This window comes from Nelumbo lutea, chromosome 1 (genome assembly GCF_056320005.1).
Source record: "Nelumbo lutea isolate HS-2025 chromosome 1, American lotus-T2T, whole genome shotgun sequence".
Classification (NCBI taxonomy): domain Eukaryota; kingdom Viridiplantae; phylum Streptophyta; class Magnoliopsida; order Proteales; family Nelumbonaceae; genus Nelumbo; species Nelumbo lutea.
In genome coordinates this window covers 216,566,473-216,585,677 of record NC_142684.1, presented here as the reverse complement: position 1 = coordinate 216,585,677, position 19,205 = coordinate 216,566,473, and the positions used below count along the sequence as shown (strand labels likewise).

General features: G+C 39.3%; 1 protein-coding gene across 10 annotated transcripts in view; it reads left to right on the top strand.

Annotated features, from left to right (window-relative positions):
- Positions 1-19,205, top strand: part of GMI1 (gamma-irradiation and mitomycin c induced 1) — a 123,795-nt gene that overhangs the window by 60,826 nt on the left and 43,764 nt on the right. For all 10 annotated transcript variants that reach the window (XM_088963168.1, XM_088963163.1, XM_088963166.1 and 7 more), the window contains 13 exons: positions 3,071-3,161; positions 3,280-3,314; positions 4,452-4,527; positions 4,659-4,838; positions 5,018-5,173; positions 5,487-5,508; positions 5,609-5,723; positions 5,815-5,931; positions 6,018-6,338; positions 6,447-6,562; positions 9,190-9,367; positions 9,461-9,569; positions 9,684-9,778. In XM_088963168.1, the coding sequence (XP_088819294.1) occupies positions 3,071-3,161; positions 3,280-3,314; positions 4,452-4,527; positions 4,659-4,838; positions 5,018-5,173; positions 5,487-5,508; positions 5,609-5,723; positions 5,815-5,931; positions 6,018-6,338; positions 6,447-6,562; positions 9,190-9,367; positions 9,461-9,569; positions 9,684-9,778 (1,611 nt within the window). The remainder of the gene's footprint in view (positions 1-3,070; positions 3,162-3,279; positions 3,315-4,451; positions 4,528-4,658; positions 4,839-5,017; positions 5,174-5,486; positions 5,509-5,608; positions 5,724-5,814; positions 5,932-6,017; positions 6,339-6,446; positions 6,563-9,189; positions 9,368-9,460; positions 9,570-9,683; positions 9,779-19,205) is intronic.

The window sequence follows — 19,205 nt, the reverse complement described above, 5'->3', positions numbered from 1 at the left end:
CCAAAAAATTCAGAATATTAAAAATACTAAACACAATATTAATTAAAAATACAAACCTAAATTCTAAAATAAATGTTTTAAAGAAACCTTTTATCTCAAATTAAAATAAATAGACATAACATGTAAAACATATTTGGAATGAAAATTTAAAAATAAAATCAAGCATAACATATAAAACATATTCAAGCATTTAAACTCTTAATCACTTTATGTTTCCCCATTTGCATTACTTAAAATAGCTAATGTGATGGTAAACATTATGCATTCCCTTTTCTATGAGCTACCTTTGTACCAAGCCCCTCTAGGGAAGCCCAAACAAGTCCATATCAGGGTCTTAAATTCTTAATCCCTATAAATATGGTTTTATTACCTTAGATGTCTTTTAAGAATATCCTTTATTAGGATGAATGAGCACCATTAGCAAATGAGCACCATTAACAAATACAGCCCTTGACCCAGTTGCTAAGCTTCAAAAACCAGAAAAATGTCCAAGCAAGTCCATATCAGGGTCTTCAATTCATAATCCCTATAAATATGGTTTTATTACTTTAAATGTCTTTTAGAAATATCTTTTTTTAGGGTGAATGAGCACCATTAGCAAATACGGAGGCAGAGCCCCCGATCCAGCTGCTAAGCATTAATAACCAGAAAAAAATGCACAAATTTTCAAAAGTCATGTTCTTGGGCTGAAGAGCAAAGCACACCAGGCTTGTGCCTTTTGAATGTGCTGCACCTGGGACCTAGGTGCCTCGCCTGTGCGCCTAGGCGTGCCTTTTAAGTCACTGGTTCAAATATAGGAAACTTCCTCTTTGCAGGGGTAAGTCTGTGTACATCTCTCCCTCCTGAGACCCCGCATTGGCGGGAACCTTGTGCATTAGGCTCCCCTTTTTCTTGGAAATTATACAGAAGAAAACTGGATTGAAGTTGTGTGAGATAATTCTTTGCTATCTCTTTCAAACAAGAGATACATAGGTTGGGAAAAAGCCAAATTGGTTAAAACCCCTACTTCCTGGGGGTCCCACATCTTCCTGTACTTGGAGGGGACAATGATAGGGGCTATCTTAAATTCAAAATGGAGTCAGGGACAAGAAACTCAAGATCAAAAACTCTAAACAGGACAGAATAGAGAAGGGACAAGAAGACATGCATTAATCTGGGTAACCTGCTCAAGTGTAGGTGGGCTTTAGTTGAAAAACAGGTAAGGAACCAATGGGAAGGTAAACACTCCATAGTTTTCTCAACAGCTTGTTACAGGGAAAATCAAAACAGTTTTTGAATTTTATAAAAACTATACTGCACTCCACCTCAGAATTCTAAATTCCACTGCAGGCTTACAACAATTCAAAATTTCAAATATCCCCACCTGTAACACCAATACCCGCCCGTGTATTGGTATCAATTCGGAGTTGGCACCCACCCCAACTGTACAGTGGAACTAAATCAATTCGGAGCTGGCACCCTTCCTCTGAGTGAGAAAGGTTCTGACTGGAACACAGGTAAAACTAAAACTTGGATAAAGAAAAAATATTCCTTGTACAATTAGGCTCTAAAATAATACCCATGATTGTCAGAATCAGAAATTCAACATCAATAAGGTGGAGGATTGGTGAGCTAGCCACTTTGACAATGGAGTAAAACTCAGCATGGGAATGGATGTTCGAGACATTGAACCATAATTTGGAATTGATTGTTGGTAGTTGGAATGAGCTAGCCACTTTGAAATTAAGAATTGTTGTGCATTAAGTTGGGCCTTCTGATAATCCCAATCCTCAATTCTTGACAAGGGGAAATGAGAACCCCAACCTGAAGTTAATGAGATTAGGAGAATGGAGAGAATCATCTTAACATTTACCAACCCTATTAATGGCAAGAGAGGATGGAAGGACAATAAGGAGGGATGTACATGGTGAACACAGTTTTTTTTTTTTTTTGGTAATAAATAAAAAAGAAAACATGGAGTTCTTACTGCTACATGAAAACTTTACAGTCTTATGCATTTAGCTAAATTTAGTGTAAAGGATGATAGCAAGGCAAACCAAGAAAAGGGAAGGGATTAACATGCAAAAAGGAGTGCAAGGGAAACCTACTTTGATGTGCCATCTCTCAACATTCCTTTAAAAACGGGGCCTCTGTTTTTATATGAAAAAATTGGGAGATCAAGTGTCCATTCAAAGCAATCTAAGCAAAGAAGAAGAATGACATTGTTCTGCGCATTAAAAAACATCTATAATATTTTCATTTTCCTTAATTTCATTTTGTCAATAGATTACGATAAGCAGTGGTGGGTCCTGAATATTATCTTGGGGGAGGGGGGCAAGCAACGAGGGATAATGGAGAACAGTCCCCACCCAGTAACATTTTCTTTGAAAAGTTAGGGGGGGGGGGGAGCAAGGATCCCCACCTAATAACTTGGCTACGCGCCTGACATGGTTTGAAATGATGGTACCTGGTTTATAAATGGCATGTACTTAGTGCTCCATTCCAGAAATGGAGAAATGGTTTTAACTCTGTTAACTTCATTCTGCGGTAAGCTGTGAGAGTTTTGGGATAGGGTGTATCTGGATACCATCCTTAGAGATGTAGGGAACATCAATACATACTGAGCTGTTTTCTATTTTCAGGGAAAATTCTAAAATAATTTCTGAAAAATTACTGTGGAAATTGTAATATTATCTTCTCTGAACTTGTAGAGAGAACTCCCCTGTTTAAGGTATGTGATTGTACAGGTGTGATGACATCTGCAAGCCATAATGATTCTGCTACAGGTAAGGCAATCAGTTATCTTCCAACTTGTAAACCTTAATCCCTTGCCTGGACAAGTGTAAGAAGAATGAAGAAGATAATTGAGATAAGTAAAAGAATAATTTACTCAAAATTACCCTTATCTATAAATACACCACTCCTGTATGCTAACTCGTAGTTACATGAACTACAATATTTTTACTCACTATTTGAATATTTAATTCATGTCAGGTGCACTGTCTCTGTGCATAGGTACATGTATGTGTGATAGTGTATTTGGGACAGGAACGGGAAGTCTGCATAGTAATGTGTTTCTGTTTTGCTATAGGGAATACTTCCTTTTATGGAACCTAGGCAAAAAAAAGGATACAGGGCCCAATTGTTGAAGAGATGTTGCCTGAGGGTGAAATGCTTTGTTGGTAAATTAATTGCTTTAGCTTATTCAATTACTCCAATATCTGTTATTGTTACTATGGAATTGGGAGACTTAGTTGGTTCATTCATTCTAAGCTTTCAATAACTTTTTTCTCGATGCAGAGACTGATTCTGGTTTCAGTCCTACACCTTCTAAGGTAAGGGGATATCTTTTGATTATAGTAGTACCACATTTTGAGATGACACTTCATGAAAATATACCCATTCTCTAATGAGAACAAGGACTTCTAGATTCTGTAGTTCCCCTCGCTTTTTTCTTTGTTTTCAATCGATTCTATTTGTTTCTGCTGGTTAATGCTTTTAATTGGCATTCTCTTTTTTTTGCAAAACTATCTTCCATTGCTATGGATTTTAGTTAGGCTTATTGCTCAGTAACATGTAACTGTAGGCAACTATAAATGCTGGATGTTTTCATGTTTTTTGCTATTTATAGTGGATGCCCTTTAATTGTCACCGGGAGTTTCCTTACAATGGCACAAGACGTGATTGCTGATTCCTTTCTATTACTTTGTCATGTTTATACTTCACTGGTTGTCTAGTGTGGGCCTTATTGTTATGAGAATCAGTTAGATTGAGTTCTAATGAAACCTGAAGTATCTTTTTGGACTTAAGGAATGACTTTTTATTCTAAACTCATTTTAAAAAATCAAAATTACCTATTGTTTTTACAGATTCAACATTATATATTTTGATACACCCCTTTTGTTCTTGTCTAATGCATCGATTGTAATGTGATATCATTAGATGCAAGGCTTTTGCAATGTGTCTTTTTATTTGTAGAATCTATGTTTTAAACATTATTTTGGATGTTACTGTATCTTGTAAGGGGTGGTTTATACTTCTGACCAGTATTCTTATACCTGTCAAGTATTTTGATTGTTTTATGTGGAATCACGTCCATTCCATCAGTATTGTGGTTTTACTGAAATATTCCATGTTTTTCTGTTCTTGCACTGGAATGTTCTATAATATCCTCATTTTTTTCAAAGATTGGAATAACTGCTTAGAATCAAAACTTAAAATTAATATTTCTCTTTCTGAGTTGACTCGAGCAGTATCTTACATTGTGAGGGCTTTGGTTGGTTTTAGTTGCAAAAACCGGGCTTTATGTCATTCTTGGTGTATTGCTGTTTTTTTTTCTGTAATATCCTCAGTTTTTTATATGTTTTTTTGGAGTACATGCAAATTTGAAATCTTCTTATTACTTTCTTGGACTACTTGATTGCTGCTAGTATTTATTGATATGATCAGTTCAATGGTATTATATTCTGCAGACTGACCTAGCACATCATCATCCATATACCACCGCCTTGAAGAATTTTGGTCAAAAGTATACTGAGAAGGAGGATGGTAATGCTGCATTACTAGTTGACTATATACAGACATGCACATATATATTTGAGTGCCTTGTAGATTCTTCTGTTTTTATTTTAAAATCTGTGTGAAGTCAAATATTTCAAGATTAATTGTAAAAATTGCAGAGACATTTATTGAAATTTATAGAGGTGGAAAACCTTTGAGCCTTTCACAACTAGAAAAGGAGTATCATGATTGGGTCATGCAGATGCATGACAGATATGATAAAGAAGACTGTGGTGATGATGAGGCTACTTATGTTCTGAACCCATGCAACAAGAAGGGGCTTGGCATTTCTTCTGATGGTAAGTAGAATTTTATTTTCAGTTGCTGTAATTGTTACAACTTCTATTTCTTTCATCTATTTATTTTGTATTCTTACATGAAAAGGCTTAATCTTGTGAGGGCAATGTTGATCTTTTCTCTTGTTTTTAGTTGATATTTGGCAGTTTTTATCGTAATTTTTGTTTTATCTGGACTACAGTTTTGAGGGTTCACAAAGCAATATGGCGGAAAGGGACAATTTGGAAATCGGGCCAGAAAGTTAAAATCTTTAAAGGAGCAGTTGGCTGTCATAAAAACAACATTTATGCAACACTAGAGTACATCTTGATCGAAGAATCAGAAGGAGATGTGGGTGGTAAGTAATTTCTAATAGTATAGACTATAGACAGATAATTGTAAATTTGTTATCTTAATCTATATGTATTATTTTCAGTCACTCCTATAATATAATGTTGTATTTATATCTTGGGCTTTGACTGATATCCTCTGTAAAAGTAAAATTATGCATGATTATGGATAAACATTGCCTCTTTTCTCATAAATATTTTAAAGAGTGAGCAAAATGTAGTACATGTACATGTTATTTTCTGATAATTACAGATTTAAGGAACATTGTGATAATATTTATTTGTTTTGCTGTTATTCCATATCCTGCTTTCCGTCAATAGGGGAGGCTCGCCTTATTTGCAGGTATGCTATTTCTTATTTTTGTGAATTCAGAGGTTTTTAACCTAATGAATATAGTGCTCTAAATTTTTTTATCTTTGCTTCTGTGTTTTATTCTGTTGAGGCCACTTGGTGTCCCGGATGAGAGGGGCTGTTTGCTTCTGAAAAATGCTGAAAATTCCACTCTGGACATTCGTGGTTCTTTATCTTTTCCCATTAGTGTGATCGATTCTGGAAAGGTTCTATAGTCCTTTATGTTGTTAAGTTTCAATTTCCATACTAGTATGATGGAAATTGGGTATTTCATTAAAACCTAATCATTTGTAACAGTTTCAAGCAATGGTTATTGATGAATGGAATTTGCAACTGGAGAAACAACGTCAAAAGGCTCCAGCAGTAATTGATGTACTTAATGTTGAACATTGTCAACAATTGGAAATTGATGGGGTCAGTCCACTTCCTTGTTAGAAAATAATATTTTTGGATTACTACATTTTACTTAAAAACAAATAATATGTTGTCTCTTGTTTTAGGCACTACCAGTCGATGCTTCAGTTCATGCTGGGCATGCAGTTCCACCACAAATTACAGCAGTTATTAGGCCTGAAAGTTTCATTTCTTCTAGCACACCAAAAGCTCTGGATCAAAAGCACATTTTTAGGGGTGATTTGGAGATGTGTATGGAAATTAAATTTTCTAAAGACAACACTAAATGTGGTGGAGACCACATTTATGCAGAACGTGTAAAACCTTCATCTTGTAAAGGTTTTCATGGCTTATATATCTTTTCACTTGGATGCAAATTTCCTGAGCTTTTTCAAAGAGCAGGCGTTTATATGTTTTCATTTTCTGCAGTAAGTTTTTTTTTTTTTTTTTTAATGCTCTTAAGTGAATACTAGACTATTCTTTCTGGATGTTAGATTCTGCACTTACCATATTCTTCTTGCTTTGAGGATTGCTAGGTCTGTACAGATTCTAGTATTAAGGTGTATGAAAAAAGTCTACTTGTCAAACCATCTTCTGAAGTCGGGAATTGGGGACTCATAAGTGATGTACAGAAGTTGTCATATTGTGTAAGGTGTGGCATTTTCTTTTATTATTTTGAATATCCTAGCATAAGATCATTGACATGCTCAACACCATCAACTAAGCATAAATAGATGTTGCGAAATAAGGTCATGGGCAGTATGTGACCGACTTTGGCAACTGTGGGATGCATGTGGGGCTGGGAATGGTGCATTGTCTAGTATCATGTTCCTTACATAACTCTCCATAACAAACTAAGATGATGTGGCATAACTCACTGACACATCATCTTCTAACAAGTGACATTGGTTCAAGACTGGTGGATTGGATGCTGATTTTTCTAGAGTAAAAAGATTCTAAGAGAGGAGGGTTTGGCTCTGATTTTTGGACTTGAGTCTTTGTTAGTTGAAGCAAGAGCAATTGTATTTGTGTTTATCTTTCCTTTTTGGTATTGTTGTATTTTCCTATGTATTTGTGGGTGATGCCTTGTCAGCTGCACCTTTTGTATCTCTTTTCTTATTTAATGATTTTTTTTTAACTTATCTTAAAAAACCTTCTAACAAGCAACTTTCTCAGACTTACTTTTTGTGTGTCTTTCTAAAAGTGAGCAGATAGAGATAAAATAATAAACAGTCCAGAAACTTCCAAGAGCAATTATATAAAAAGTGAATCAGATCCCATGAACATAAAAGCTTTTGGGAGACTTTCTATACAATTTCTCTTAGCATCCCGGATTCAGAATATTCCTCATATTCAGAAAGCCATAGGAGTGCCAGTACGTTCACCGCTATCTCAAGGAAGATTTAGTTCTCTCTCATTCAATCATCTCTCAGCTCCCTAGATTGCTAGATCAAGAGTTTTTTTCACCCTATGTGAATGAGGTAGAGGAAGAAGAAGAAGAGGAAGGGGGATTTCCTTCTTTCTTTTGATGGAAGATGTCTTGTATTAAGAAGATGTGCTTCCCTTCCCTTCCCCTCTCTTTCCCTTTTCTTTTCTTTAATATTCTGCTCTTCTCTTCTCTTCTATTTCTTTCTTTCTATTTTCCTTTCCCTTCCCTTCCCTTCACTTTCCTTACCTTTCCTTTCTTTTCTTTCTTTTTTTAGGAGACATGCATGAGGTGCCTCGTGCAGCCGAGCCATACACTTCAGTGGTATTGGTGGCTGTGACATGTGGATCAGGGTATTTTGGGGGTGACTCACCTAGAGGCATGGCTCCAGGCATATTCCCTTATTTTAGAAAAGCTTTGATGTAGAAATCAAGTAGTTTGGAGGTTTCTTATGATTCTTTCTTGAGATATAGTTTTGGTGTTGGGGGATGATGCAATCTTGATCAGGAATTTCGTGTGGAGGTCGATTGCTATTGTTCAGTCACTTGACATTTGTGAAGCCATTGGAGGTTGCCTCACTTGATTTTTTGAATCTTTAAGAAATTTGTGAGCAGTTTTGACTTCTTTTCTACCCAGCCGCATTTGCACCGGCTATGCATGCATTGACTCAACATATTCAAGAACTGATTTCATGATCCTTGTTGTTTTCTGGTGACATAGTGTTACTTGGTGGTACTAACAAAAAGATTAAATGTAAAATTAGGTATGTGGATAAATACCTTACAAATAATTAGATCTAAAATAGAATATATGCAATGCAAATTTAATAATAAGGATAAATACCTTACAAAATTAGGTATGTGGATAAATACCTTACGGATAGGATTTCAGATCCAGGTACACTTAGGATTGGAGACCAAGTGAAATTCAATGTAATCCTTTCTGATAAGATAGTTTGATAATCCATAACAAGATTTATCGAAAAAAAAAACCATAATGAGGGAAATAGGGAATGATTGAGGATGTCACCCATAAAATTAAAGCAGGATTAGCAAAATAGAGGGGATGTATCTAGAGTCTTATATGTTAGGCGAATACCACTTAGGCTTAAAGAAAAAAATTTATAAACAATTGTAAGGTAAGGTCAGTAATGTTGTATAGAGCGGAGTATTGGGCAGTCAAGAAACAACATATCCAAAAAATGACTTTGGCGGAAATGCAAATGTTGAGATTGATGGGTTGGAAGAAACTAGAAAGGACAGGGTCAGAAATGAACTCCAGGAAACCTAGGAGTGGTTCCAATATGTGATAAAAATGAGGGAAAGTGGACTAATATTGTTTGGTCACGTGAAGAAAAGGCCATCTATAACACCTGTTAGGAGTGATATGTTATAAGTTAAAGAGGCTAGAAGAGATTGGGGCAGACCAAGGACATGGGTTGAAATAGTGGAAATGTTCAAGAGCTCATAATGTAAAAATGGATTTGACACTGAACAGAATTGGCAAAACTGGATTAAGGTAGCCAACCCCATATGGTTCGGACAAGGCTTACATGTTGATGTTTTTTGTTTTGTCATTATTTTTCTAATTATCAATATGAATAGCTGCTATCATGTTGCTTCAAATTTTATGGTGCAATTCGATTCAGTAAGTTTCTTAGTCATGGCTGAAATGTTTCTCTCTATTGTATTTTGTTTTCTTGGTAGGTTTACATTACCAAGTGTTTCTAATTCTTCATAACTGTTGTCTGTCATTGCATTGCAAAGATTGTATTTGTGAAAATCTTGCCATCATTTTGGTTGGCAATTTCTCATTAGGTAGCTATTCCTTATGGATACTGTTGACCTTTACAGGGTTGGTTCATGTCTACCACCAGTTTCTGTTGCATGCTATGACATATACAATAATCGCATGCCATTCCCATGTATTCCTGAACTAATGGTCAAACTAGAGATGAAAAGAGATATGATTGTCCATGTGAACAAAATGATTGTGGGGCTTTCATCTGATAAAATGACTATGGATGTTAAGGTATGATTTTCATGTACATTTCCTTATTCCATTGCTCTGTAAGTCACTAAGTTGATATGCTGTAAAATTTATTTGAATATGTCAAATGTGCAGAACATACTGATCAAAACTAGGGACTTAGATTGGATTCGACCCAATTACAAAGCAACTTTGGTGATATCTTCTCAAGATGAGTTATTGTCTGTTGCTATTCCTTGTCAAGGTATTATCCTTGCATTATGACCTCTGCCTTAATCATGGCTGTCTGTCAACATATTATTGACTACTACAGTACTACCTGTTGTTTGGTGTTTTTGTGTTCATTTATATTTATCAGTCACTCCTGGACCTTTAAGTCATGTGAAGGATTGGTCCCCAAATTTGAAGAAAAATTTGCTTCCTGGAGATGTGCTTGAGAAGCTTTTGTTAGAGGTAGTCTTATATCAAAATCCTCTTTCGTTGGCTTGAATTTGATTATCAGAATCCATGTGGCATATAGTTATTTTGGTCTTTCAAACAATCTTATCTTGTGATATAATTTTCATGCTTTTGGTTATCATGTTTTTCTTTGACCATGTTGACATGGTTCCCACAAAAACAAGACTTAATTTGATCAACATTTTTGGAAAATTACTTGAATGTAATGCATCGTCCATAAAGTGATTAGTTTCATTTGTGCATATCAGCATGTGTCTCTGTGCATGTGTGCATGTGTATAAATGCATACAATTTGATATGGATGTATGTACACATGGTTGAAAGTATCGATACATTGGATATGCAAAAATGTTGTATCCAGACTTTCTAGCGTACGATACTCTTTTTTCTATTTTTTTAGGTTTGTTATTTTACTGATAATAATATTAGCTTCAATATTAATATTTCCATATGTAAAAGGGCCCAAACTCTTGAAAAACAAATAGTGTACCGATAGGTAAAAAAATTGATATGTATGGTCAATATGCACCGATACATTTTTATACTTTGAACCTTGAGTATACAACCCAAATGCACTCAGCTCCACAAAACCTTATTCCAACCACTTTGGTCTGCTACATAAATTTTGAGTCCTCAAATAAATTGTTACAGTAGTATTTAGAGAATTAATGAATAAGAGTACTTTGGTCTTTCTAATCATATTTAGTGGGGTATTTTTGTAATTCTCTTGTAAGAAAGATATGTATGCACACTTGGCGAAGTTGGTGGCAGGCAGCTGGACCATGACTCTTTTTAGTCCATGCAAACTTTTTTTTTTGGATTAATAATTTCTCAAAAAATTCTTATAGAACCTAGGCCCAATATGCAAGTTGGCAGGCCCATGACAACTTTGGCCAAAGTCCATGAAAGCCTTTTTTTAGAATTGACACAAGTTTGTAATCTACTGTAGTAAGCCACATAGGGTTTAAGAGGGAGGGAATGTCTGAGTCTCAATTGTAACTAACTAAATGGATGAAAGGATGTAAAGAGTATAAAAGTGCAGTACAAAGTAATGGGGACTTGGAGAATTTGAATTGTCTTCCGCCATCAAGGTCACAAGCAATTGCCTCAATTCAAGGAGTAGCACCACAAGGATCTTCATCACTTGTAGTCTTAGTCTCTCAGCTGGACAAGTAGATTCAACATGAGGAGAGTCTGAGAAGAGAGAATAAGAGGGAGGAGTTGGAAGAGCGGAAGCAGGAGCCAAGACAAAAGGATTTCCCTTAGAGGAAGTCTCTTCCACTCTACTAGTCTCCCCTTAGTTTGCCCTTAAAGAGGATTCTATAGAGGCTCAAAGATAGTGAATCACAAAAGATAACATCTTTGGTGATGAACTTCTTTCCAATAGTGAATGACAAAAGATAACATCTCCCCTTAGTCTGCCTTAGAGGAAGTCTCGCTTTACATGACATATCTTGCTGAAGACTCCTATATCTAAGGGGAAACCAAGGTGATAACTAAGGGAAATGGTGTCTACAATGGTCCTAATTGAGTTCGGATGCAGTTGATCCAGTGCCAAAACATAGTGACGAATTACTTCACAAATATTGCCCGTCATCGGGCTGGATACAGTTTAAGCTATTAGGGGTTTGTTAGGTGTTGATTAGGTCCATCATCCTCACCTGACAGTTTGAAGGGCTTGAAACCCGTTCTAGATGGGGACCCCATGGGAACCTCTTCGCTCTTGAGCCAAGGTCCCCGTCTCGGCCCAAGCATTTAGGTAGCACTCCCTCTTTGACCTGCTAGACATAACTAAGAAGAAACGAAAACTTATCGACGAGAAGAAAAAGGCGAGTTATTGGAAACAACCACAACCGAGATGGAGGTCGGAAAAATCATCAACAATCTTCGCTTTAGCTTAAGTCCAAAATTGAGAAGCGACATGGGGCCCTTGATGGTCTCGCCAATTTATAGATAGAAGCGTGGACTATTGAAGGTCCATATTCACCCAATCCAACGATCCAGGAAGAAGCTCGCATTTGAAATTTTGAAGGGCATGCACAAAATTTCGTGTGTGCCCTCGCACCAACAATAGCTCGGTAGGTTGGCCTACTAGAGCGAATTAACTCGACCGACGTCCAGAGTAGGTCGCCTCGGGCCTCATTTTCCAAAAAGCTAAACCCTTCGCCAAATAGGCCTCGTCTCGAGTGTGGGGGGCAATCGATGAGGGCAAATCGGGCCCTTCGCTTATACTTCAGTGCCATGCGGATAGATGCGTATCTCACCGAGTCAAGGAGATGCACCTGGAATAAATCCAAGACACCTCATACACAGCTCGTGCACCTCAATAGGGTGGCTAGCAACACCTCATCTCGGGCCGACCTGTGGTACCTTGTCATCATCGGTCAAAGGGACTTCGACGTGAGGAGTGAAGATCTCGGACGCAGTGCGTGTAGTTTGTGCCTTGTCATCATCGGTCAAAAAGCCTAGTCTGCATGCAAAACTACCTCCGAGTACTTTAGACCGGTCAGCCACGTCTTCATGAAGATCTCAGACGTAGTGCGTGTAGCTCAAGCCAAACAATACCTACATAAAGGTCTCATTTCCAACTTCAAGAAGAATGTGCAATTATCTCTTGTAGCTCTCTAGCTCTTTCTCTTTCTAGCTTTATCCAAAATCCCCAGTTCGCTGACTTAAGCATCGGAGTTCCCATCCCGAGTAAAGTGGCCAAGGCACTCTAATACTATCTCTTTGTAGGTCAACCCCGTGAACCAACCAAATTGGCACCCAAGTCACCTAGACCTTCCAATAGGGAGCTGCTAGATTGTGCACCATCAGAAAGCATTGTACACATTCTTTTAAATCAAGTAATAAAAGAAGTACTTTTGCTTTTGATGTTGTTCACATATAGTGCATATAGACCGCAACAGAATGGAGTAGCAGAGAGGAAAAATAGACACATTGTGGAGGTCGCATGAAGTCTTATGGTGTGTGCTTCAATTCCTATTTGTTTTGGGGGGATGCAGTTCTCACAGTTGTGCATTTAAATTAACTGTGTCCCTTCACGTACTTTGGGGTTTAAAGTGCCATTCAATCTTCTTTTTCCGGATGGGGAGGTGTTTCATATACCTTTGAGGGTTTTTGGTTGTGTCCTATGTTCACATTCCTGGCCCTTATCGCAAGAAATTGGATCCTGAGACCAAGAAATTTGTTTTCCTTGGGTATGCTCAAAACCAAAAGGGGTGGTGGAGTTATGATCATGTGTTGGTGGTGTTCCTCTTCGTGTGCCTCCTTCTCCATCAGTTTTACCATCAACACCTCCGTCAGTTCCATTACCTGATCCACCACGGGCAGCCACACAACACTATCAGTGCAGCCGCCAAAAGAGGGTTCACTCCACACATTCTCAACTGGGAGAACCTGCACACACCACTCTCTATCAGTCCTTCTAAGGACAAATATGAAAGAAGAGATGGAAGCCTTGGTTAAGAACCAGACTTGGGAGATAGTTGATCTTCCTCCAGACAAGAAGATAGTTGGATGTAGATGGGTGTTCATTGTAAAATACAGGGCTGATGATAGTATAGAGAGGTACTAGGAAATGTGGTTGCAAAAGGGTATACATAAACCTATGGTGTTGATTATCTGGAGACCTTTGATCCGGTTGCTAAGATGTGTTTAGTTCAAAAACTCTTGCCTCTAGCAGCCACCTATTAATGGCCTCTATTTCATCTTGATGTTAAAAATGCATTCCGTAATGGTGATTTGCAGGAGGAATATATGGACATCCGAACAAGACATGGTAAGCTGAAAAAATCATTGTATGGACTGAAACACTCACCTAGGACATGGTTTGGTAGGTTTAGAGGGGCACTTATCCGTTTTGGGTGAAATGAGGGCTAAAATTGTCATTTATGCTAAAATAAGCACTTGTGGAAAAGTAGCTCACCAAACATCCCCAGCCCAATAAGTGATTTGAATGGTTGATGTTGAAGTTTGACCTGCCCTAGAATTCTGTCTTGTTCGTTGACTGTAAAGTAAAGTAAACAACAAGTAGGAGAGGAAAGAAGAAGAGAGAAAAGAGAGGAAAGAGAGAAAGGCTGGTTCGAATTAGAGAAAAGATTATCTCCTTAGATTCGGCCAGACCTGTTATTATATTATTAACTTATTGGAAAAGACTTAAGTGCCCTTCTTTATGTAAGAAGCACTCGAACTAACATAACAGTACACATCAACATTCTCAACAAGTAAAAAGACCGAAATACCCCTTCACTAACACCACTACCACTCCCCCTCAAGCTGGTGAGTGTATATCATATAATCCTAGCTTGTTACATATGTAGTCCACTCTCCCCCGACTCAAACCTTTTGTAAACAAGTCTGCCCACTAGTTTCCCGTACTAACATATGCAGTTTCTATCACCCCATTCAGCACCTTCTCTCTCACAAAATGACAGTCAACCTCGATGTGCTTGGTTCTTTCATGAAACACCGGATTGGAAGAGATATGAACTGCTGCCTGATTGTCACAATAGAGCTTCATTGGAGTACTGATGTCATATCCTATCTCCTGTAGAAGGTTCCTCAGCCACACTAATTCATAAGCAGTATGTGCCATGGCCCTATATTCTGCTTCTGCACTGCTTCTTGCCACAACTATTTGCTTTTACTTTTCCACGTTACCAGGTTACCCCCCAGAAAGGTGCAATAGTCTGTGGTGGATCGTTTATCAGACATAGAACCTTCCCAGTCAGCATCGGTATATCCTTCTACTACCAGTTTTCCACCACTCTTGTACAGCAAACCACGACCAGGAGCTCCTTTTAGATACCTCACAATCCTTAGCACTGCATTCCAATGTGGAACCAAAGGTTTCTGCATGAACTGACTCACCACACTAACCGCAAATGAAATATCTAGCCAAGTAATGGTTAGATAGTTTAGTTTGCCTACAAGACGTCAGTATCTGCCAGGGTCTTCAAATACTTCACCTATATCACTGCTCAGCCTCGTATTTGTTTCCATAGGTGTCTCAGCCGGTTTAGTACCCAACAACCTTGTTTCTTCCAGTAAATCAAGCACATATTTCCTCTGATACAAATTAATGCCATGCTTAGATCTTGCTACCTCTATGCCCAAAAAGTATTTCAACTTGCCAAGGTCCTTTGTCTGAAAGTGTTCCTGTAGGAATGCCTTCAATCTTTCAATGCCCATTTTATCATTCCCAGTCACAATGATATCATCCACATACACCACCAATATTATTTTGCCTGCTAAAGAGTCAAAACTGAAGACAGAGTTATCAACTTGGCATTGTTTCATACCAAACTTCTTGACCACCTCACTAAACTTACCAAACCATGCTCGAGGGGACTGTTTAAGTCCATAAATAGGCTTCTTAAGTCTGCATACCTTACCATCCTCCCCCTGAGCAACAAACCCTGGTGGTTGCTCCATGTAGATCTCCTTGAGCAAATCACCATGCAAAAAGGCATTTTTGATATCTAGCTGATGGAGAGGCCAATCATACATAGCTGCAAGGGAGATGACGACACGAACTGACCCTATCTTAGCAACCGGGGAGAATGTCTCTATGTAGTCAATGCCATAGGTTTGGGAGTTCCCTTTGGCAACCAGCCGCGCCTTTAGGCGCTCAACACGACCTTCTGGCAAGTACTTAACACTATACACCCACTTACAACCGACAACCTGCTTCCCAGGAGGAAGAGCGGTGAGATCCCAAGTGTGATTATGATGCAGAGCAGAGAGCTCTTCTTTCATAACACGACACCAATCTGGAGAGGTAAGGCTTCCTGGACATCCTCAGGAACAACCACGGAGGATAACAAAGAGATGAACTGGCGATGGGAGGCGGAGAGGTGGTTAAGTGAAACAAAATTGGAAATAGGGTGAAGGGTACAAGTACGTTTACCTTTCCGGAAGGCAATAGGAAGATCTAGGTCGGAGGCCGGTGTCGGAGCTGGAGCTGGATCTGTCGACGGTGATGAAGCTGGATGTGCTGCAACCGGTACACGCGGACGATGTGTATACACGTGACGGATGGGTGGACTGTCAACTGACGGTGGCACTGGAGGCAAGGATGTAGGCATGACCGGAACCAGAGGAGGTGGATCAGCCACAGGAAGAGGGAGAGGAGGTGGTGATGAGGAGGAAGCAGCAGCACCAGACCCCACGAAGAACGGAGTAGACTCGAAGAATGTAACATCAACACATACCAAGGAACGACGAGAATTGGGATGATAACACTTGTACCCTTTCTGAGTTCGGGAATAGCCAAGGAAGATACACTTAAGGCTAACTTGTCAGTCCCGGGACCCTGATTGTGAACGAAGTAGACACACCCAAATACCCGAGGAGGAAGCGGAAACGGAGACATGTTCGGGAATAAGACACTAAAAGGAGAACGACCATCAAGAATAGACGTGGGCATTCGATTAATTAAGAAACAAGAGGTGAGCATTGCATCGCTCAAAAAGGTTTTGGGAACATTCATGTGGTGCGTGAGGGAGCGTGCCGTTTCTACAAGATGGCGGATTTTCTCTCAGCCACCCCATTTTGTTGCGGAGTGTAAGTACATGAAGTTTGGTGTATAATGCCATGTTGGTCCAAGTATTCTTGAAAAGATGAAGACAAGTATTCACGTCCATTATCAGAACGAAAAATTTTGATGTGAACGCCAAATTGATTGCGGATCTCAGCACAAAATTTCTGGAAGATGGCAAATAATTCACTTCTTTCTTTCATTAAATAGAGCCACGCCATTCTTGAACAGTCATCAACAAAAATAACAAAATATCGGTATCCATTATATGCCATCACTTTATAAGGACCCCAAACATCTGAATGAATTAAAGAAAAAAGACTCGACACACGGTTATCGACCCTAGAACGAAAGGGAACACGATGGTGTTTCCCAAATTGATACGACTCAATCTAAAACAGAAAGTTGACTCAATGAAGGGACTAAGGACTGCAACACTTTCAGCGAAGGATGACCAAATCTACAATGCCACTGGAGAGGAGAAATGGATGACTAAAGGGCCGTCGACGTTCGTCCACCACCATCAAGATAATACAGTCCACCGGCTTCATGCCCTCCACCAATCTTCATCCCTGTCTTGAGATCCTGAAAAACACACATAGAAGGGTAAAATGTGATGGAGCACTTGAGGGACTTGGTCAGCTTACTAACAGGCATAAGATTAAATGGAAGCTTAGGTACATATAAAACAAAGGATAGGGATACAGGGTCTAGGTCAACATTACCAACACCACAGATAGGTGATGTGGAGCCATTAGCAAGGGTAATAGATTGTGATGTTGAGCAATGAGTGAGAGATGAAAACACACCTGGAGTTCCCGTCATGTGATCGGAGGCTCCAGAGTCAATAATCCAAGGGTTGGGTGTGGATGCCAAACAAGCCATACCTGAGTGTGCAAAGGAAGTTGTGTTTTGTTGCGACTTGGATTGAACAAACCTCTCATACTCATCCCGAGGAACACTCACCATCTCCTTGCCTGGACCATCTGAGGGAGTAGAAGGCATCGGCTCAGCTGACCGGTTCTCCTGTCTAGAGTTGAAACTGGTGTTACTAGTCATGGTATGGTTGGCCCACGTCGAGGGAGGACCATGTAAGTCATAGCAGTAGTTAATGGTATGTCCATCCAATCCACAATGAGTACACTTCCGTGGACCCGAGCCACGTCCTCTACCACGAACTCCCCCTAAATCTCTACCTCCAGTACGACCACCACCACGGGTATGTGTAGATCCACCACTACCACTCCTGCAAGGCTGGGCTCCTCGAGCCCCACTTCTGTCACCTCGACCTCTCGACACTGCAAATGCTGATTTATCGGAGACATTAGAATCCATAGATCCAATGGAAGCCCTCCGAAGACGAGCAAACACCTCCTCTAAAGATGGAAGAGCAGATCCCCCTAGTATCTGAGCTCGTACTGGTTCATACTCAGACTTCAGCCCCACCAGAAACCGTGTCACATCAAGTTGCTCTCGCTGTTGCTGTTGAACTTTGACATCAGAAGTGAGAGGATGATAGACATTTAACTCATAATGGATATTCCTCACACTGGCATAGTACTCCTCAAGGCTCTGACTTCCCTGTTGCAGATTGAAGTAGTCCTGATACAATTGATATACCCTAGTGGTATTATCCTGACCTGAGTACAGTTTCTTAGCATGATCCCACACCTCTTTGGCAGTGTCAAGAAACATGAAGTTCACACTAATTTTGGGTTCCATACTGTTCCACAACCATGTAATGATCTGTGCATCTTCCTGTTCCCAGTCTTCATACTCCTGAGCATTAGCGGGGGGTTTCTCCTCTCTTATATGCTTCACTTTCTTCTTTGCCTTTAGAAAAACCTCTACAGACTTGGCCCAAGGGACATAATTCTCTCCATTCAGTTTAATGAAGGTCATTTGGACATTCAGGTAGTCAGTAGAGATCATGACACTAGGTTTACTATCACTGTTATCTGCCATTGCCGAACTCCCTTATCACTGAATTCTGAGCACTAAATTATGAGCATTGCACACTGCACACTACACACAGACACTTCACCGAAATCTGCACATTGATTTCAACAGTAATAAATGTTGAGAACTGCAACACCACAAACCCTACTCACCGAAGTCTGCACACTGATTTCAGCAGTATTAAATGCTGAAAACTGCAACACCACAACCCCCACTCACCGAAGTCTACACACTGATTTCAGCGGTATCAAATGCTGAAAACCACACTTGTAACACCACAAACCCTAATCCACAGCTACAGGAAGTTTCACCATTAAGTAGACACTATTGTCCTTTGAATCACACACAAACTAGAATAAACCCTAGCATACTGCAATCGAAAACCCATCATGCGAACTGTACTACACCTCTCATGTATTCCATAACAGAAAATATGCATAAAAAAAACTTTACCTCATTGCCTGAAGGCCAACCACATGAAGGGCCGAGACACCACTGCACCACACGTACCAGCCCTTACTAGGGCTTAGAAACCACAGCAACCAATCACCAACGACACAATTGGAGGCATAGGAACCTCCTAGGGAAGAGGGCGATCACTCCTTTTCATCCCTTTTCCCAGTCTCCAACTCACAGTTGAGAAACCCTAATTCGAATGCGCAGAAGACAGAATTCTAGCAAGTTTGATTTGTTGAACCTGGCTCTGATACCATGTTGAAGTTTGACCTGACCTAGAATTCTGTCTTGTTCGTTGACTGTAAAGTAAAGTAAACAGCAAGTAGGAGAGGAAAGAAGAAGAGAGAAAAGAGAGGAAAGAGAGAAAGGCTGGTTCGAATTAGAGAAAAGATTCTCTCCCTAGATTCGGCCAGACCTGTTATTATATTATTAACTTATTAGAAAAGACTTAAGTGCCCTTCTATA